We start from the raw sequence: 17,383 nt of genomic DNA, 5'->3' as shown, positions 1-17,383 counted from the left end.
CAGTTTCAGAAAACGACCCTTGAGCCAAGGAGCCTGAGCTCTTAGAGGTGACCAGACTGCTGGAGGCAGCCTGAACAGGCCCTAAGGGCTGCTGAAATCGGCTCCGAAGCTGCTGGGCCTGCCCTGTTTGTCAGCACCATGTTCTCCTACAAAAGAAAAAAAACTGGACACAGGAAGCACTGACACAAGGTGGGAGAATCAGGACCTCCATCCAATGTACTGGCAGTACTTAGCACTGTACGTCACTCTACTGCCACTTACAAACATTAACTAACACATCCTCACAACACCCCTGCGAGGTAAGGAAGGATCATTGTCCCCAGTGTACAGGTGGGGAAACCGAGGCACGGAGAGGCTAAGTGACTTGTCCAAGATCACAGCAAGTCATTGGCAAAGCCAAGATAAGAATGGAGACGTCCCTTCTTCCCCACCCCATGCTGCCCCCCACTAGACAATGTTGCCTGTCTGGACAGGGGGAACCCAAGAGGTGCCTTTGAAAAGCAATGCCTGGACTTGTTGCCTATTAATAATTTTTATTTGCCTTTAATGAATTATTTCACAGTTTTTCCCTCACGCTGTACACCACGCTTTCACAGTCCCTTCAGCGTTCTGTGGTGGCCCACAGCCTTCTCCTCCAGCACCGGGGCAGCTCTGCGGGGGGTTTGTAGGGTGCTCTGTGCTTTCATCAAGAGGATGTTTAGAAACAGTTTTCACTGGCATTAGACTGGGAGCATGTGAGTTCTCACTGGAGACCGATAACACACACTGGAGAAGCAGGCAGGGGGAACTGATGGTAAAAACGCATTTACTATCCCCTGTGAAACGACCAGCAGCTCTCTGGGTTTCTTTGTTCTTCCAAGCTCTGCTCAGAGCAGAAACTGTTTGTCTCCATCTTGCCTGGTCAGGAAGTCATTGTTCTGGGGGTTGCTTCTCTAAGGTCATAGGCAGTCAGCTCAGGACCAGAAAGGTCCAGTGTTGCCTACTCCAAATGTGGACACTGTCTTGGAACAAGGCTGGCTGTGGCCATTGTGCTCTCCTGGCATGGGGAACGGGTATTACCACGATTGGCAAGCAGTCATGTCCAGTGTCTAAGTCTCTTTTTTTTTTTTCAAAACTGGGATTCAATGCAGAGCAAGGGAGAGTGGATGGATGAGGAGATGAGGATGAGGCAGAGCAAACAGGAAAATCCACCAAATGGGCTTCTAGGAAGGAAATGTTCCCCCTTGGGCACTTCAGCTGAAGCAGCTTCATTTTCACAAGGCTTCTTTCTCTCTCTGGGAACATCTGCTGAGCTTCATCTCTGTCAGCTGGATATATCGTATGACATTGGTATCTGCAGGGAAAGAGCACACACATACACGCATGGTGGTTACAACTCCCTGTGAAAGACCAGCAGACTGCACCTTCATCCTTGCTGCACCACCTGGGGAGCAGCATGGCTCCAGCGCTGCCTGCAGCAACAGCATCAGTTGGAAGGGGCTCTGAACCAAACCCTGCAGCTCTGGTTTTGGAGAGCCTGGTCTGGTTTGTGCTCACTGTCTCTGTTGCTCACAATCTTGCCTCAGATACTTTTTACCTTCTCTCTGATTGCTCCTGGTCAGCACAGTGGAATTTGCACAGTTGAAACTACCCAGGTCACCCCTGCCTGTTCTTGTGGAACGGCACCTCCACCAGCTTCCATTCCCTCACTGCCTGCATGCAAGTCCCTAAAGGCGTTTTGCGCACAGTTATGCTCTGCCTTTTCACCCTCCTGTTCCTTTTACAGCCTATTCCACTCTTCTCACATTTTTCCATGATGAGTTAAATTGGAAGAGCATCCTTCATCCTTGCTTTCCTTAGATTTCGTATTTGGAAGTCATTCCACCGTGACACTCTATCTGCAGTTTTGTCGTATGCTGTACGCTGTATACTGCCTTGTCTATCCTGCCTAATGAAGTGCCTGGGACAGAGAACCACCCATTCTTCCCTGTGGAGAGCTGTGAGAGCCCAGCACTGCACAGGTCATAAGCTAAACCCTCTTCTTCCTTCCTGCATTTCAGTTCATCAACAGAGCACAGAGAACATGTGAGTTTTGTTTTACCTCCTGGCCTCCACAATGAGGGAACCCGCTCACCCTGAAGCACAGGTTGATCTAAATGAGCATGTGTCTCCAGACAGACCCCATGATTCTGCAGCCGTGGTCAAACCTTTCTCAAGCCATGTTGATTTACTGTCATGAGGGTGATTTCCCACGGACATGGCACCCACATAGTGGCAAAAGCCATGCGGTATCATAAGGAAGCAAGCAAAAAAATATCTGCTTTCACTTATATATTGATTGAAAAATTCTTCCATTCTTTGCTCACAGCCTTACTCAGACAGCCAATCAGGGCCAACTTAGTCCATTTAAGTTACTAGATCCTCAAAAACCAATCTGAAATGCACTGCTGTCCCCAGTCAGAGGGCAATCTTACCTCCTCCTCATCCAAACAGTGATGCTCCCCACACCAGCTAGGGAAATGAGAAGTGCTTGAGCTTTCAGAGAGATGCTCAAACTGCTGGTAACATGTCCAGCACTAGCAAGTGTGGGTATTGCACCCACCAAAGCAGTTGTGGGTGCAAAGTTTCCTTTAAACATGAGAAGGGGACATCTCTATTGTGGCCTCAGCCAGAGCTGAAGCAGTGGGAGATGGATTGGTTGCCCTTCACACAGAACTTTCCACAAACGTGCCATGGGGTAGCAGCTGGCTGTGTCAACGCTGTTGTGACTTCTCAAGTGTCAAGGAAAGATGGGGAGAAATACTTTAGCAAGGTGTGTTGTGACAGGACAAGGGGTAATGGTTTTAAAATAGAAGGAGGTAGATTCAGACTGGGCATTAGGAAAAAAATTTCTACGATGAGGGTTGTAGAACACTGGCTCAGGCTGCCCAGAGCGGTGGTGGATGCCCCATCCCTGGAAACATTCAAGGCCAGGTTGGGCGGAGCTCTGAGCAACCTGATCCGGTTGGAGATGTCCCTGCTCCTTGCAGAGGGGGTTGGACCAGATGGCCTTTAAAGGTCCCTTCCAACCCAAACTATTCTGTGATTCTAGGATTCCATGAATGACGGCCTGGTGCAGGTGGTTAGTGATAACTGCGTAGGGATGTTAGGAAATCACACCTGCTTGGGCCTGCAGGGACTCAGCGCCTGGTTGGGGGGGCACACCCCCAGCACCTGGAAGTGGGTTCAGCACATAACTGGGCAATGCAAGGTTGCCAGCCCCCTTTGGCTTGCGAGTAAGTCAGTTAGCTCCTGATGGCACAGCTTCACTTGCCCGGAATATTTCCACATACCTGGGAAGCCAGGGGCAAAATAAGGTGTAGACTGACAGAGGTTGGGAGATACTCCCATTGCGAGCTAGTTATCCATCTCCTGGGCAGGTTTTGGCATGTGCTGCTTCCTTTTTGAGGGCCACTATTTTGCCACAGAGAAATAATGAGAGCGGCACTCTGTTTACAGACAAAGTAGATCCTTGTCAGGTCTTTTCCATTAAATAGTATTGCACCATACTAGCTCTGCCTGCAGAAGTATTGCAAACCCAAATGTAAATGTTAATGAAGAGAAGACTCTAATCTCTCAGAGAGGAAGAACCGATCCCCTTCTGCTGACGTGGGAATAACAGGCATCTGAGGATAACTCAGATGAGGGGTCAGAGCCATACACAGAGATGCTGGCAAAGCTGCCACAGGAATGGGTCTCCCAGCTCTTAGGACCGTGCCTGTGTCCTTCTGAAAAGGACCTCCTGCCATTTTAAAGGTCATTTCTGCTTCTCCCTGTAGCTTCAGAGCCCAGTTGCTTATCTGCTGTGCAGACACCCTGACCTGGGTTTTGCTCCCAGGACTTCCAAGTCACAGGTGGTCAGGAAGGCAGCTTCCAAGCTCAGCCATGAGCCCGCTCCATGCAGCATGGAAAATCTGGCTTATACACCATGTCCAAACAATAGCTTTCAGCCCAGGGCCAGCAGAGACCAACCATGGGTGCTGGATACTACCAGGCCAGCTGATGGTCTGGTCTCAGCCCCAGTCAATACCTACCTCAACGACGTGGCCCCATCAGCAGGACAGAGCTGAGCAAGGCTTGAAGGTAAGGTGTGTGTCTGGCTGCTGCACCAGCCTCTGGACACAGAGTTCATGTGGGGCTGCATGTATGCTTTGCACCAACCAACAGCCACTTCCCTCTCCCTTGGTAAGGAGGGAGTTATCTTGTGTTACTTCCATCTGCTTTTGTGGTTTTTGTTTGGAGGTAGCCTAAGAAATCAGGACAAACCCAACCTTCACCCTTGACAGACAGTAAATTGCCGTAAGGGATTTGCTGTGCTGACAGCCCCTTTAGAACAGTAAAACCCTTTGCTAATTAATTCCTCTTTACCATGTAAAATCTCCCCCACCAAAGAGAATAACTGCCAGTGATTTGTGCCAAAAACGTTCCTTATTAGAAAAAAAAAGAACACACAGAACATGACTGTAATAATAACCAAGTGCTTTTACCAGTGAGCCTAGAGAAACCTTAGATAAAGAAAAACAATTGCACTTTGCAGATAGAGACACTGCAAGTGGAGACACTGACTTATTCCAGGTCACGTAAGAATTTTTGATAGTGTTACCTGATTCCTACTGCTGACTTTTAACAGCCACATCCTTTCTTACTGTATGTATTCACTTCTTTGCCCCTGAATATCCTTCAAGTTTTCCATAATCATAAATAAAACAGTGGAACAATGGCCTTGAATGGTCTGACAATAACAGGGAGGAATCTCTGATGCAGAGCTGAAGGCCAGAACGGTTTTTTTTGTATACATTAAGAGCCTTTGGGGACACTTTCTGGTCTGTTTTTGCAGCACGCTGTGGTATTTGAAGCTGTTGCTGTTGAATAAATTAGTATTTATTTCAAGAAGTAATGAGAGATACCAAATAAATAGTATCACTGAGGGGGGTGGGGAAAGCACAAAACCACATATTTTAAAAAAAGGAAGCAAAGGGGTTCAGCTAAAAGGGCTTTTTCACATCTAAGCCTAGTCAGAATCTCAAGTTTAGGATAATTTCTTATTTTTCCCTGACTATTTTTGCTCTTGCCTAGGCTTCTCCATTTCCTGGTTCTGGCAAGGGCTGAAAGCAGAAGGGCACACTCTAAACTAAAACAGGCTAAACTGAGCTTTTAAGCACATTTGCTCAGGGAGTGTGGGGTGCACAGCTGCGCTGTCAGACTGCCCGCAGCCCACGGCCAAGCGCGGCAGATGGGACCTCGCTCCCGTATGGGAGGTGGAAGAGGACGGAGGTCCCAGCGCGCCCCTCAATGCTCCCTCCTTGCTGCTGCTCCAGGGCACAGCCATGGAGGGGCCCTGCGGGGCCAGTGCCCGCAGGACACCCAGCACAGCCAGCTCAGCCTCCCTCCCCTCCCCTAGGTCAATGAACATCAGCTCCAGCATGCTCTGCCATGGCCCAGGCTCACCCCTGTTTCATGCCCAGTTCTCACTCTTCCCTCTCAGGTGCAGGTGGCAGAGCTGCTCTGTGGGGTTTTCTTAGCACATGGCTTCTCTTTTGCTTCCTTTTGATCCTTTAGTTTGTCTTTGGGTATTACAAAATCCCTTTCTTTTAACAGAAATGGTTTAAACTATAGTGTGGTTTTATCTATTAGGTGTTCTTTGAAAAATAAAAGCATCATCTCTGCATCGTGGCCTTCTACCCGCCATCTGAGGTTAGGCAGGTTAGCATAAAGGTGGTTGCTCTGGCAAGGCCAAGTTGTTTGCATATGTAACTTCTTTGCTGTCCCAAAATGAATTGTTGGATTTTGACACATGGATGACAGATGCTTGGCTGATTTCACAGCAAGTTGAAGCATCCTGATGAATGCTCTGTGAGTTAATGTCTGTGTCTCTGATGAAATTACAATACTAACTCTTTACCGGGATGGTGGAAGGCATGGCTACTGGGGATTACAAACAGTCTCCTGACTTTGCTAAGGGGAAAAAACCTTGTTCTCAGAGAGTCAGAAAATGTAATGGTGAGGATACGCTTTTTCCCATCCTGCTTTCTTCTTCAAAACAAACTAGGAAGGGAAAGAGAGGCAGATCCCCTCTACACAGACAGCATTCCAGCAATACTGTCATCTTCCAGGTTGTGCTGCAGTGGTTAATCTTTGGGCACTGCAACCTTGCTGCACCACGAGAGAGTGCTTGAAGGGGAGTACGGCTAAGGATACAGTGAGTCATGCTCATCCCTGTGGAAATCAATGCAATTAAGCCAGGGACAGACCAAGTCTTGTGAACAGAAATGCAAAAGCGCTCAATGCAAAGCCACGTCCCCGCTTGCCCCTGTACCTGTTGGCTGGCGGGATCTTGCCTCTTTCAGGTAGTACAGGGCCTTGTTGAAGTCACCCAGGTGGTAAAACGCCACTCCCGATCGATAGAGAGCCTTGAAGTTCTCGCCTTCCTTCTGGAGCACTTTGAGGCAGTACTCCTTGACTCGCTCGTAATTCACCAGCTCGGCCTGGAGCAGGCAGGCTGCAGGGGACGGGGATGCCGGGGAGACAGACAGACAGACAGGAGACCATTAGTGCCGTATTTCTCCCTGCTTCTGCAATCTGCATGGTGGAAGAGAGCAGCTTAGGTGAGGGAAATGACTCAGACCTGTGATTCAGAAACGGTGCAGTCATAGGGATTGTTCGCCAAACCTGATTGTTCGCTATTTAAATACCAACACTTCTATTTTTGGCATTGAAAAGTGATTGTTTGCTTGCGGGGGGAGGGGGGGGAGAGAGCAAGAACATAAACATCGTTGCGCAGAGCGGGAACGCTGTACAGTCTCGTGGCAGCCACTGGCTTCATCGGTAGTAAAACTGCTTCTCAGCCTGAGAGCTGGAGCTCAGGAAAGTACAAAAAGGCAGTCAAACAGTTATCTGACAGGGAAAAAAGGGACTAAAATGGATCAAATTTTGCATTTGGCTTAATCCAAGGCTGTTAGATTTACAAATAATATGTAATGGCCTTTTATCCAGGAGGTCCTGCGTGGAGTTCTGCTATAGGAAAGAACAAGGGGCTCTGCTCTGTTGGAATGCGTGGCTTAGCAAACCAGAGACACCTGGAGTCGTAGTACAGGGAACAAACACGCGAGGCTGCGTGCTTTCTGCAAAGTACTGCAACACACATTCATCCCAAGAGGTCGGGTCTGCTGACTTCCCACAGGAAAAGGTAAACAGGTGAAGAAACAGCACGCCAAGGACTCTGTGTGCTGAAGAACAACTCTTGCACAAATGCCAAGGAGCTGAAGAAAATCCCCACAGTGTGTTTCCCACAACTAGGAGTGAAATAAAGAGGAGAGGGGGAGATCCTTCAGGCATGCTTCACAGCCCTGTTCGTGCCTTACTGTAGTGCTTCCTCTGGTGGGCTAAACTGCATTAGGCGTGTTGGGCATTAAGCATGGTTTGGGGAACACCATCAAGAACAGGACACGGTGCAGTCACAGCCTGCGGGAAAATGAAGAAAGCTGTGCTGTCCACAAGCCCACCTGGTGCTGCAACCCAGGGCAACTTTGGGAATGACATGATTTGGGGAAGGGGGAAGGAAGGCAGGATGCCGCTGCACGGATGGGTTCAGAAGCGCTGGCAGTGTCAAGTGCCAGGGCATGGAGGGAAATTTCCCATGGCAGGTGGTGTTACTCAGTGTGTCTCTGGCAAGGAGGAGACTCACTGCTCCTGGAAATCCAAGTCATCACATTTCAGGTGTCACCAATGAACAGCCAGACTTCATTTTTTGCATGGTAACTGCAGCCTGCAGCTGACAGGAGATGATGCTGGGTCAGGAATATGATACAGTTCCTGACCCCCTTCCCCTGCACCCCTAAAGTAAGCCCTGCACTCTCTCTGTATCTCACTTTACACTTCATGAGCAGGAGGTTGGCAAGATAACCTCCAGACATTCCTTCCAACCTAAATTATCCCGAGTCTATGACCAGTTAACATGGACAGAATACATTCCTAACCCAAGTACACGTTTAAAGCTTTAATAGCTAACTGGGAACAATCGCAAACAGGCTGCTACCAGTAGAGAATCAGTGGGTCAGATGTGCTGAGCTAGGACTGCAGAACGAGCCCCACTGCCCGTAAGTTCAGATGAGTGATGCAGTAATTACTAATGAGAGCTCTGTCCCATTTGCTTTAATGATGGACTCTCAATATATTTTAACAGCTCCCACTATTAAAGTGCATAGGTATTTCAAAGGCATCTGGTCACTCGCTATTTCATTGCCAGCTAAAAAACACATACGTTTCCAAAAGCTTAACAGCGTTTCCTTATCGAGAATTTGTCCCTTCCTATTTGTCAAACATTGATTTTTCTCACTCTGCTTCTAATGGAGCTTGAAATCACTGTGCCTTGTTTTTCTTTATTTTTCAAAGCTATTAAAAAGATGGCTGTGCAAATTTACTGCTGGCTTCACAGCCCTGGAAGCGGGATTGCTTTGTTTATCTGCTGACCAGTAGCATGCACAGCAGTGGCAGCAGCTTTCTGCACACTGCCAATCTGATCCAGCCTTTCACGTTTTGTGAAACTGCTTTTCAGAGCATCTGGGGGGGTGGACTTCAGTCTCTCTGTTCATTTACTACTTGGTATTTCCAGTCAGAGTCATTGAAATTACTCTGTGAAAAAATGACAGGCAGTCTATTCATGTATATTAACTCAGTAATTGCATATTGGACGTGCTTCACGGATTGGTTTAAAAGAGAAGAAAAAGTCTCCCACATCCTGCTAATTCATAAACCCAAATGGGCTTCCAGATACCCAGCTGGGTTCTTTCTGTGACTCAGGCTGACAGCAGAGATTCTGCAGGGCATCCCCACGAACCGCGCAGGCGGCAGGGAGAAGTCAGTACCGCATGGCTGGCAGGAGAGACGCCTCTTTATCTGGACAAAGCGAGCAGATGGATGTGCAGGAAACAGTTCTGCTGGAAGAGCTGGCCATTTGGAAAGCCAGTGCTGGAAGCGGCTTCTGGAGATGAACCTGGAGGGAGTATTTCCTTTATAAATATTTAGAGGTGCGTGCTTTCAGCTCTTGGTGGATTGAAATGATCTTAATGGGCTGTGATTCAATGCAAATACTGAGGCTGTTAGTAGTGCAGGTTTCAGAAATGGAAGAGGCATGGAATCCTTGTACTTCCTACCTAATTCAGTCAGGGGAGAATTGTTTTGAATGTGTTGCTTTCCTAAACAGACATGTGCATCTCTGCCCAGGAGTCTTTGTTTAGCACATCAAACACCTCATCAGCCCACTTCTCTGTTCATAACAAGCCCCCAGTGAATCCTTCTGAGGAACAGAGCTCACTCAAAAAGACCGAATTGAGAGGTTTATCCAGCTCCTCCTCCTGCTTTCTTAAAACTGAATGGGCTTGATCCCGCACAGCACCATCTCTAGTAGCTCTGTGGTGATCAGAAGGGTGCTCTTTACTTGCAGATGCAACCCTACCATCACCCGTTCCCTGCAGGTCCCGTTGTCATTGTAATACAGCGTCCGACGGCTACGCCTCCCCAGCTCAGAAAGGAGGGTGTCCTGCTTCCCCACAGTGTGTGATGGTTATCCATCACACTTGGTTATCATTCGCAATTTGGCAGCTGATTTACTGTGTCAGCTTAAGCAGTCAGTAACTCCTAATTTTTAAAACCATGTATGTTGCATGGTGGTGGAGAGTCTGGACACTGGGAAAACTACTGGGAAAAACTGGGAAACTACTGGGTGAAATGTGCTAAGGGGATGGGGGAGAAGGTTAATGCTATCGGCTCCGATGGAGGGAACCTGTCCATTTCGCTTCCCAACTGACTGTTGATGTTTAAGCAAGGAAATAGGGAGTTTGGCTGGTTTTCTTCCTAAGAGGAGCGTTAAGCCTGGATTTCTAAGTTTTAATTTGTGGACTCAATCTATGCCAGCCAGTTCCACGAGTTGCAACAACTTGAAAGGTGGAGTACAGAGATCTGATACCAGTAGATAAATGTACTGGTAGAGCTAATTTGTGTGGCCCCACTCAGCACAAGGTTAGGCAAAACAAAGATTAAAGCACCTGTAGAGCCAAAATACATCTACACCTTTAACCTTTACCAGTAGCTACGGTTAGCAATGGTGGGAAGTTGTAACTAAAATCCTGGCAGTTGAGGGTTTTGGATTCTATTTATTGCACTCTGAATTAATTTTGAATTCCTGAATATCTTTCAGGAAGATACCTAGGCTTGACAGGTGCCAGTGGGAAAGGATCCATGACAGCCCTTTTCTCCCAAAGGTTAATTACCTTCATTGTTTAAGAAACGTCACTATGTTTCTATACTGATTTTTTTATTTATCTGCAATTGCTAGCCACTGGCACAATTACTAGCCACACCTTTGCTACCCTGAAAAGCTGGTGTTTGCTTGTTGCATTGGTACTGTGAGACCCTGATCTCTCTGTAATAGTCTGCATAAGGAAGCACCTGGAGTCTCCTACTAAAAAAAACCATATTCTTCAGCTTTCCTCACTTTTATAGCTGTCTCTGAGCCCTCAAAATGAAGTCCAACTGAAAGCGCTGTCAGTTAGCATCTTACCAGAGAAACCTCTTCTATGTGAATACCTCTACAGGTTATGCAAATAGCTCCGTTTGGCCCGAACTTGTGGCTTCTAATTTTGACTGAGCTAAGAACTAAGCCTGGAAGTAGGGTAAATGGGTTTTAACACGGAGATTTTGAACAACAGTATCAAAAGCCTTGCCTACCTGTCAATTTTCACCAAAGGGTAAATCTGCATGCCAGAACAATCCTCCAGACACAGTTTATACCAGTGGCTAAATTCCCGCTGTAGGCAAGTCTCAAGACCTACAGAACACTTAAGAGAGCGAGCCAAATTACTGCGCCAACAACGTTAGCATATCCCTGCCCCATGGCATGTTCCTTGGGTTCAGGACGCTGCGTTGCGTCAGTCATAACAGGAATCCCATTTGCTGCTGTTCCAGGAGATGAAAACGCCCTTGCCCTACAGCGATATCTTGGGTTGCGAGTTCGTATTTCACAAACTCCCATCTTGTTTGCAGTTTGCTATCACTCAGGTAAGCTGGCAGTGCTGCCTGTTTTTAAGGTTGCCTTGTGCCTTCCACCACAGGAGAGAGTCAGCTGCTTGTAAATTTGTTGGTCTTTTAAGTTTTTGGTGCAACATCTGTCTTTGATGTCCTCTTTTGGACAAAGTCTGCCAAGACTGTTCAGGTATTTTTCAAAACAGGCTAGGGAAACATATCTTATTTTTCCCTTGTTAAGGATCTCTGGTGACTGTCTCTTTGGATTTGTCTCATGCCCTCTCATGTTTGGCTTTGCAAACTGAAATCTGGCAGATATAATTTGTGTCAAGCAGGTGCCTTCTGTTATCCCCAGGGTAATCTATAGCTGGCCAACTGATAACCTGCTGAAAACAAAACCAGTATAGTACTGCACATAGTACTCCGTAGAGATGCCTTGGAATTTGATACCCAAATCCACTGAATATTTGGTCCAGCCTAGGCACAATCCATTTTAGGAAAAAGTGGAGATTTGTAAACTTAGAGAGCAAGAAAATTCTCTTATTGGCTCACTGGTCACAGGAAGAAAAAGAGGAGAAGTGAAAACCAAGCTGAGAGGGGTTGTCTTAGTCATGACAGAAAGACTGGGAGACAGATGCTTGCAAGGTGAGCAGACTGGGGCTGAGAGCTGCGCAGGGACAGAGGCACAGAACTGCTGGGGTGGTGAAAGAGGGGTACGAGTCGGGAGTTGAGGTCTGTTGAGAAGGCAAAGTCTGGGGGAAGAAGTGGAGTTAAGAGTTTGGGATAAGGTGCTAAGGACATAGAGACACTGTGCAGCTAGCCTGAGGACCAAGAGGAGCGTTGACAAACCAGTGTCCCTGGGTGTGCATGAGACAGCAGCCCCTTCAGCAGAGAACTTACCCACAGTCACATTCCTGCTCCGCACCATTGATTTCTCTGCAGAGTGTACTCACCAAGGGATACTAACCTGCCGTGCTGAAGCTAGCCCTTGCAAATATTCCCTGGAGACTGGAGCACGTGTCCTGTACCAGAGCTAATACTAAGTCACCTCTCTTGTACACCCGTGCAAAAGGGCCTGAATCCAAATGACCTTTGTTTTCCACCCCTTAGACTGAAAAAAAAAAAGCCTATATTGAGTTGTTTAGTTGCAAAGCAGAGAGAAGTAGCTAAACCCATTACTGCTTAAACCTGAAGTGGATATTCCCTCTTTACTGTATTTGTTCTTGATGCTCTCACTGGAGTTTAACAGCCTATGTGGATCATTACTCCTTAGCAAGTGCTAGGTACTCCAACCACTACAAACTCAATGTCTGTTTCACAAACTGACAGCGTCATTCCCAGAAATAAACACAATTAAACTCTGCAAAACACTTTGCTTTCTGGTATGATCTCATCCTAAGTACAGCAGCCAGCAGCTTGCTTAAATCTGTTTAAATTGCAGGAAGATACTGCATATTCTTGCTCTGGTTCTATTTTGGAAAATACATGATTGATGCTTTGAAATAACTGCTTCGGGGTTTTACTCAGACATTTGATTAAGACCTTTTTATATCACTGAACAGTCTTTGTTCTCATGTCTCTTTAAGATTCAAAATAATAGGGCAGACTAGGAGTGTCTGATACTTCTGTTACTTCAGAAGGCTTGGCATCCTTCATGGTGCTACTCTTCCTCAGAAAAGAGAAAACATGATAGTGGTAAGCTCTAGTTTAAGTGTTCAGGAAGAAGAATTACTGGAATATAACAAAAAAAAAAAGGAGGGGGAAAAAAGCAAAAATGTTTGTCTTGGAATAGACAGCAATCTTCTAACCATGCCACTGATGGCTGTAACATCAATCTCTGCGTGCTGCAGTCTGTGTTTACAATGGTGTTTACAAAAAGCACACGGAGCTTACAGTGGCCACTGGGAGAATGAAAAGAGATACCATCACTACATGAGATTGAAAATTTCAGCCATGTGTTAGTAATTTAAATTGTAATTAACTTCTGAAATAAATCAGGTAAAATGGGTCTCCTAAGTTGATGCTGAAAATGTAAAGGATTATCTTAGATTAAAAATTACCTTGGACTTAAACTACTGTAATTTAATGTACAGCATAAAAAGATCTGGACTACTGGAATGCTTATCCAAATTCCTCTGAAGTCAAAGTTACTGATCCTGAGTGTGCAGACCGCACAGGCTACGTGTGGGTGGCACAGCCCAATTTTTAACCTATGTTTTAACCTGTGTTAAATTTTCAATCCCAATTGTCACTGAAAGGAGATGTATAACATGAGGGAATGTGAGAAGCCTACACCAAGGGATTAGAGCAGAGGTGGTAAAGCATCCCTCTCTGCACTGAGCCCCATGTGTGCTATGCCTTTCAGGAATGCAACCCAGCACTCCTCAAAAAAGGATGTTTAAAGTACCTTTTTTTTTTTTTTTCCAGAAAACCGCCGCATGCAGTTTCATTACAAGGCTGAGACACTAATTAGGATCTGCAGTTTCCAAACAATCTCTTCCATGAAATATTTCTTTTCTTTCTCTATAGTCCAAGCTTGCAAACAAAGAGGATTTTTCTGGCTTCTCACCAACAAAAAGCTAATTATAGACAGCTTGATAATGCCTGGCAATAATCTGATCAGCTGACTCGTAGTTCTCGGACAACCTTAATGGGATGAAAAGGGAGTATCAGAATGACAGCACAACTCTCCAGCCAGTGGCTCTCATTTATTCCTCTCCAGGTACCAAAAAGGCCTAAACATGCCTGTATGTTTCTGCTTGTAGGGAAATGTGTAGAAAATGAAAACTGTATGTCAGGCTGCCTGTCTCTGTAAGGAGGGATTAATGCTAAATGAGGTGTGGATCCACAAATGTTTGGAGAGCCAAAAGACCAAGCCATCTCTTCCAAGCTGCCTTCCCCTTCTTCTCAGCCTGCCTCTCAATTTGTGGACAGATACCAACTGTTCCTCCTCATTCCACCTTCTTGGCCATGATTTCCTTCCAATACATAGCACAGAATCTTAGAATCATAGAATCGTTAGGGTTGGAAAGGACCTTTAGAGGTCATCTGGTCCAACCCTCTCTGCAAGGAGCAGGGACATCTCCAACCAGATCAGGTTGCTCAGAGTACCATCCAACCTGGCCTTGAATATTTCCAGGGATGGGGTACCTACCACCTCTCTGGGCAACATGGTCTCCTTCAGCTCTCCTCTGCTCCTGAGTCCTTTGTACCTATTCCAGGAGAAAGACCCTGACTTCACCGTTCCAATTAGCTTTTCTAGGAGAGAGAGACAGTAGTGACTGGAGTATGCAGATGCTCCCACCAGCATGCACTTTAAGAGGCATCTAGCAGTTCTCAAAGGAGCCTCTGAGCCTGTGTGTCAGGCCTTTTGTGGCTGGCAGCCCACCCGAGGACTCTGCCTATTGCCATCCCTTGGAGCGCACAGGGCTGATAACAAGGAGATAAGTAACGGCAAATGTGAGCTGTCAGAACAAATCAGTCTAACTTTGGTCTGTGATAGAGTGATCAGTCTCAAAGATAGAGGAGAAACAGTTGATGTTACATATCTTGGCTTTTATACTAGTCAAATGACAAATTTTAGTGACATTTTCTTAAGCAAATTGAAGAATAGTCTAAATTAATAGACTTAACCCTGTTAACAAAGTGAAAGACAGTATTAAGTAGGGTTCTGCACTGATCTGTCCTAGGCCCAATGGTATCTCGTGTTGTCAATAAAGACTTAAATGACAGACAGCAGACTGCCTTGTCAATTTGCAGATAACACCAAGATGTCAGGAGCTGGCGTATGACTGAAGTCAGGGCTAGAATTCCACAGGATCCCCACAAACCACTGGTGTCCTGATAAAACAGGATGCAATTCAATGGGGCAAGTGAAAGGTCCTACATTTAGGCAGGAAAAAAAATGACTGGGTAAGTAAAGCAGGGCAACAGTTGGCTGGAGAGCAATTCTGCTGAAAAGGATCTGGGGACTGAAAGGGATCAGCAGCTGAAGTCAACAAGGCTACAGTGTTATGAAGAAAAATGTATGAAAAGAAGCAGTTTGCAAGTGTGAGACTACCATGTCTCATTTGGGATGCCAATCTTGAAAGAAAATGTGGATGGAATCCACAGGAGGACCCTGACAATAACAAGTGGTCCAGAGAAGACAGAATGGAAGCTCTCAAGAAGACAGTGAGGGAAGACTGGCTAACAGTGTTCATATACATAAAAAGAAAAAAACCAAACATGTGATGCAAAGAAGGGTTTAACCAGGATACAATCTATTCTTCTTGTTCTTGGGAAGTAAGAAGAGGGCTTACATTTCATCAGCGAAGAAAGTTCTAACAGTAAAGAGAGTGAAGCATTAAAAGAGACTGCTTGAGGAAGCTGTGAAGGATCCTAGCTTTGCGAGTGTTTAAGAACAGCTTAAGCAAACGTTACCTGGGATATGTCTTATTTGTACCCTTGTACCACGCGTGGGTACAGATAGAAGACTCTTGAATTACTGTTCAGCCCTGCAGTCCTGTTACTGATTGTGCTGTGACGCTCAGAGCATGAACAGTCCTCATTTTTCCTTGATGGCCACCATTTAGTGCTAATTCCCATCAGAAGGTCCTCCTGGAGATGTCAGAGCAATATCCTAGCCGAATATGTAAGCACTTAAGTAACAGCAGGCATGAATGCTTTCTACCTTTGCTACATGTTTATGTTCCCATATTTAAGACCTTTCTCATTTACAAGAGCACAGTTGTTTGGAAGAGTTCAATATTTCTACATGATTCTTAAGCTACTTTAAGGCAAGTTTGTAGTGATATATGCTTCTTTTTTTTTTGTCATAAATCCAGTGACATAATACTGCAGTTTTCCTTCAAAGGGACAAAGCTTTGAGGAACAAGGAATTTCAGCAAACTTTTCATCTAATCTTCATAGCTTCTGTTTTGAAAGAGTATTTTGACCTACCAGTTCCTACTGCTCCTTCAAATCAAAACTAGAGGCTTGCTGAAAATTCTTAGCGATGGTAATATTAAAGTAGCTAAAACATAGATGTCAATCAAACAAGAATTGTTTTCTGAAGCCAAAATCTGCCCCTAGCTGTGTACCAGCAAATCTTTATTCTACCAAAATAAAGAGCTTAAGGTGGAGACGATCTTCTTATCCCATCTCTTTGATTTTCCCAGACAGAAAAGGTAGGAGCAAAGCCCTAGCAAAGCACTGGTAGAGCAAGAGCTTTGGTCAGCTTTTAACTACTAGATCGTTTTGATTCCGTAATATCCACAAATACTAGCTCCTTCTGCGGCCACATTAGAAGAGAGGGAAGTCCCTTCTGTTTGTTTTTGCCAAGGCTGTTATTGTTGATCTGCCACGTTAAAACCCCTGGAGGTTTACTCTGCTCTGACTTCACATTCCTCTAGCAATCTTTGACCCGTCTTTATCTTTTAAAATTAGTACTCATCTAGTCCAGTCTAGTCCAGCCAATGTGACTTTAAATATGTTTGGCCTTCAGATCTGCTCTTGGAGTTGCCATTTATTCCACCACCTCTTCCTTGCTGTTTGCTTTTTTTCACCTTGTGTTGCTTTGCTCTCCCACTGTGGCACCTTCTCTACGTTGTACCCTTTCCTTCTCTGGCCTCCTGTTGCTATTGACACCCACTGGAGGAATATGGTCTCTTGAGTCATTTTCACAAGGGAAAAGTACAGAGAATTTTAACGGAGACCAGCAACATCAGATGGTGACAACCATCTGGTACGCACCTGGAGTTCAACAGCAGTCCAAGTGCTTTCAAATATTTTATGTTTCTTACCAGAGTATATTACAGAGTGAAATTAAGGCTTAATGGCTTGATGGGGCTTTTTAAACCCATCTGAGACAACGAGGAGATTTCCGTAAGTAGGGAGATGCTTTGGACGAAGTGATGGATTTCAAGCTGCCTTCTCTACTGAAGGGTAAAGTATCCTTTGCTCATAGTGGTTCAAACAACTGACAGCAGTGCTGTGAAATGCATCTGTAACAGCCTGACGGCTCTCAAATGAAGTCACTGACAGTTGTGCACACCACGATTGCTCCCAGCCTGGCTTACTGCAGCATGTTCAACTTGGGATGAAAGCTAGCGCTTTATCCTGGACCACAAATAGGGCAGGATGACGTGGCTGCATAACATCTGCGTGCTGTGCCCTGTGGTGGCTCACAGTTCACCTCCCAGGACACACGAAAGAGCTGACAATTGCAGAGTCTGCTACGGGCTGGAGAGCAGGCTGCCCCTGTATTCGTGCCACGTATAATTGATAGGGACTGAAATGCTTTTAGTTTTTCCTTGAACTCTCCCTAGCTGAAGAGACTCATCAGGCCAAATGAAAAGGTCAAATG

General features: G+C 45.8%; 1 protein-coding gene across 1 annotated transcript in view; it reads right to left on the bottom strand.

Annotated features, from left to right (window-relative positions):
- Positions 1–513: 513 nt before the first annotated feature.
- TTC9 (tetratricopeptide repeat domain 9) overlaps positions 514–17,383 on the bottom strand; it is a 28,615-nt gene continuing 11,745 nt past the window's right edge. The window contains exons 2-3 of the mRNA XM_086748884.1: positions 6,335–6,517; positions 514–1,333 (exon numbers count right to left, since the gene is read on the bottom strand). Coding sequence (XP_086605010.1) covers positions 1,254–1,333; positions 6,335–6,517 — 263 coding nt within the window. The 3' untranslated portion in view covers positions 514–1,253. The remainder of the gene's footprint in view (positions 1,334–6,334; positions 6,518–17,383) is intronic.

Source organism: Chlamydotis macqueenii, chromosome 5 (genome assembly GCF_036417535.1).
Source record: "Chlamydotis macqueenii isolate bChlMac1 chromosome 5, bChlMac1.mat, whole genome shotgun sequence".
NCBI classification, from domain to species: domain Eukaryota; kingdom Metazoa; phylum Chordata; class Aves; order Otidiformes; family Otididae; genus Chlamydotis; species Chlamydotis macqueenii.
This window is presented reverse-complemented; position numbering and strand designations above follow the sequence as displayed.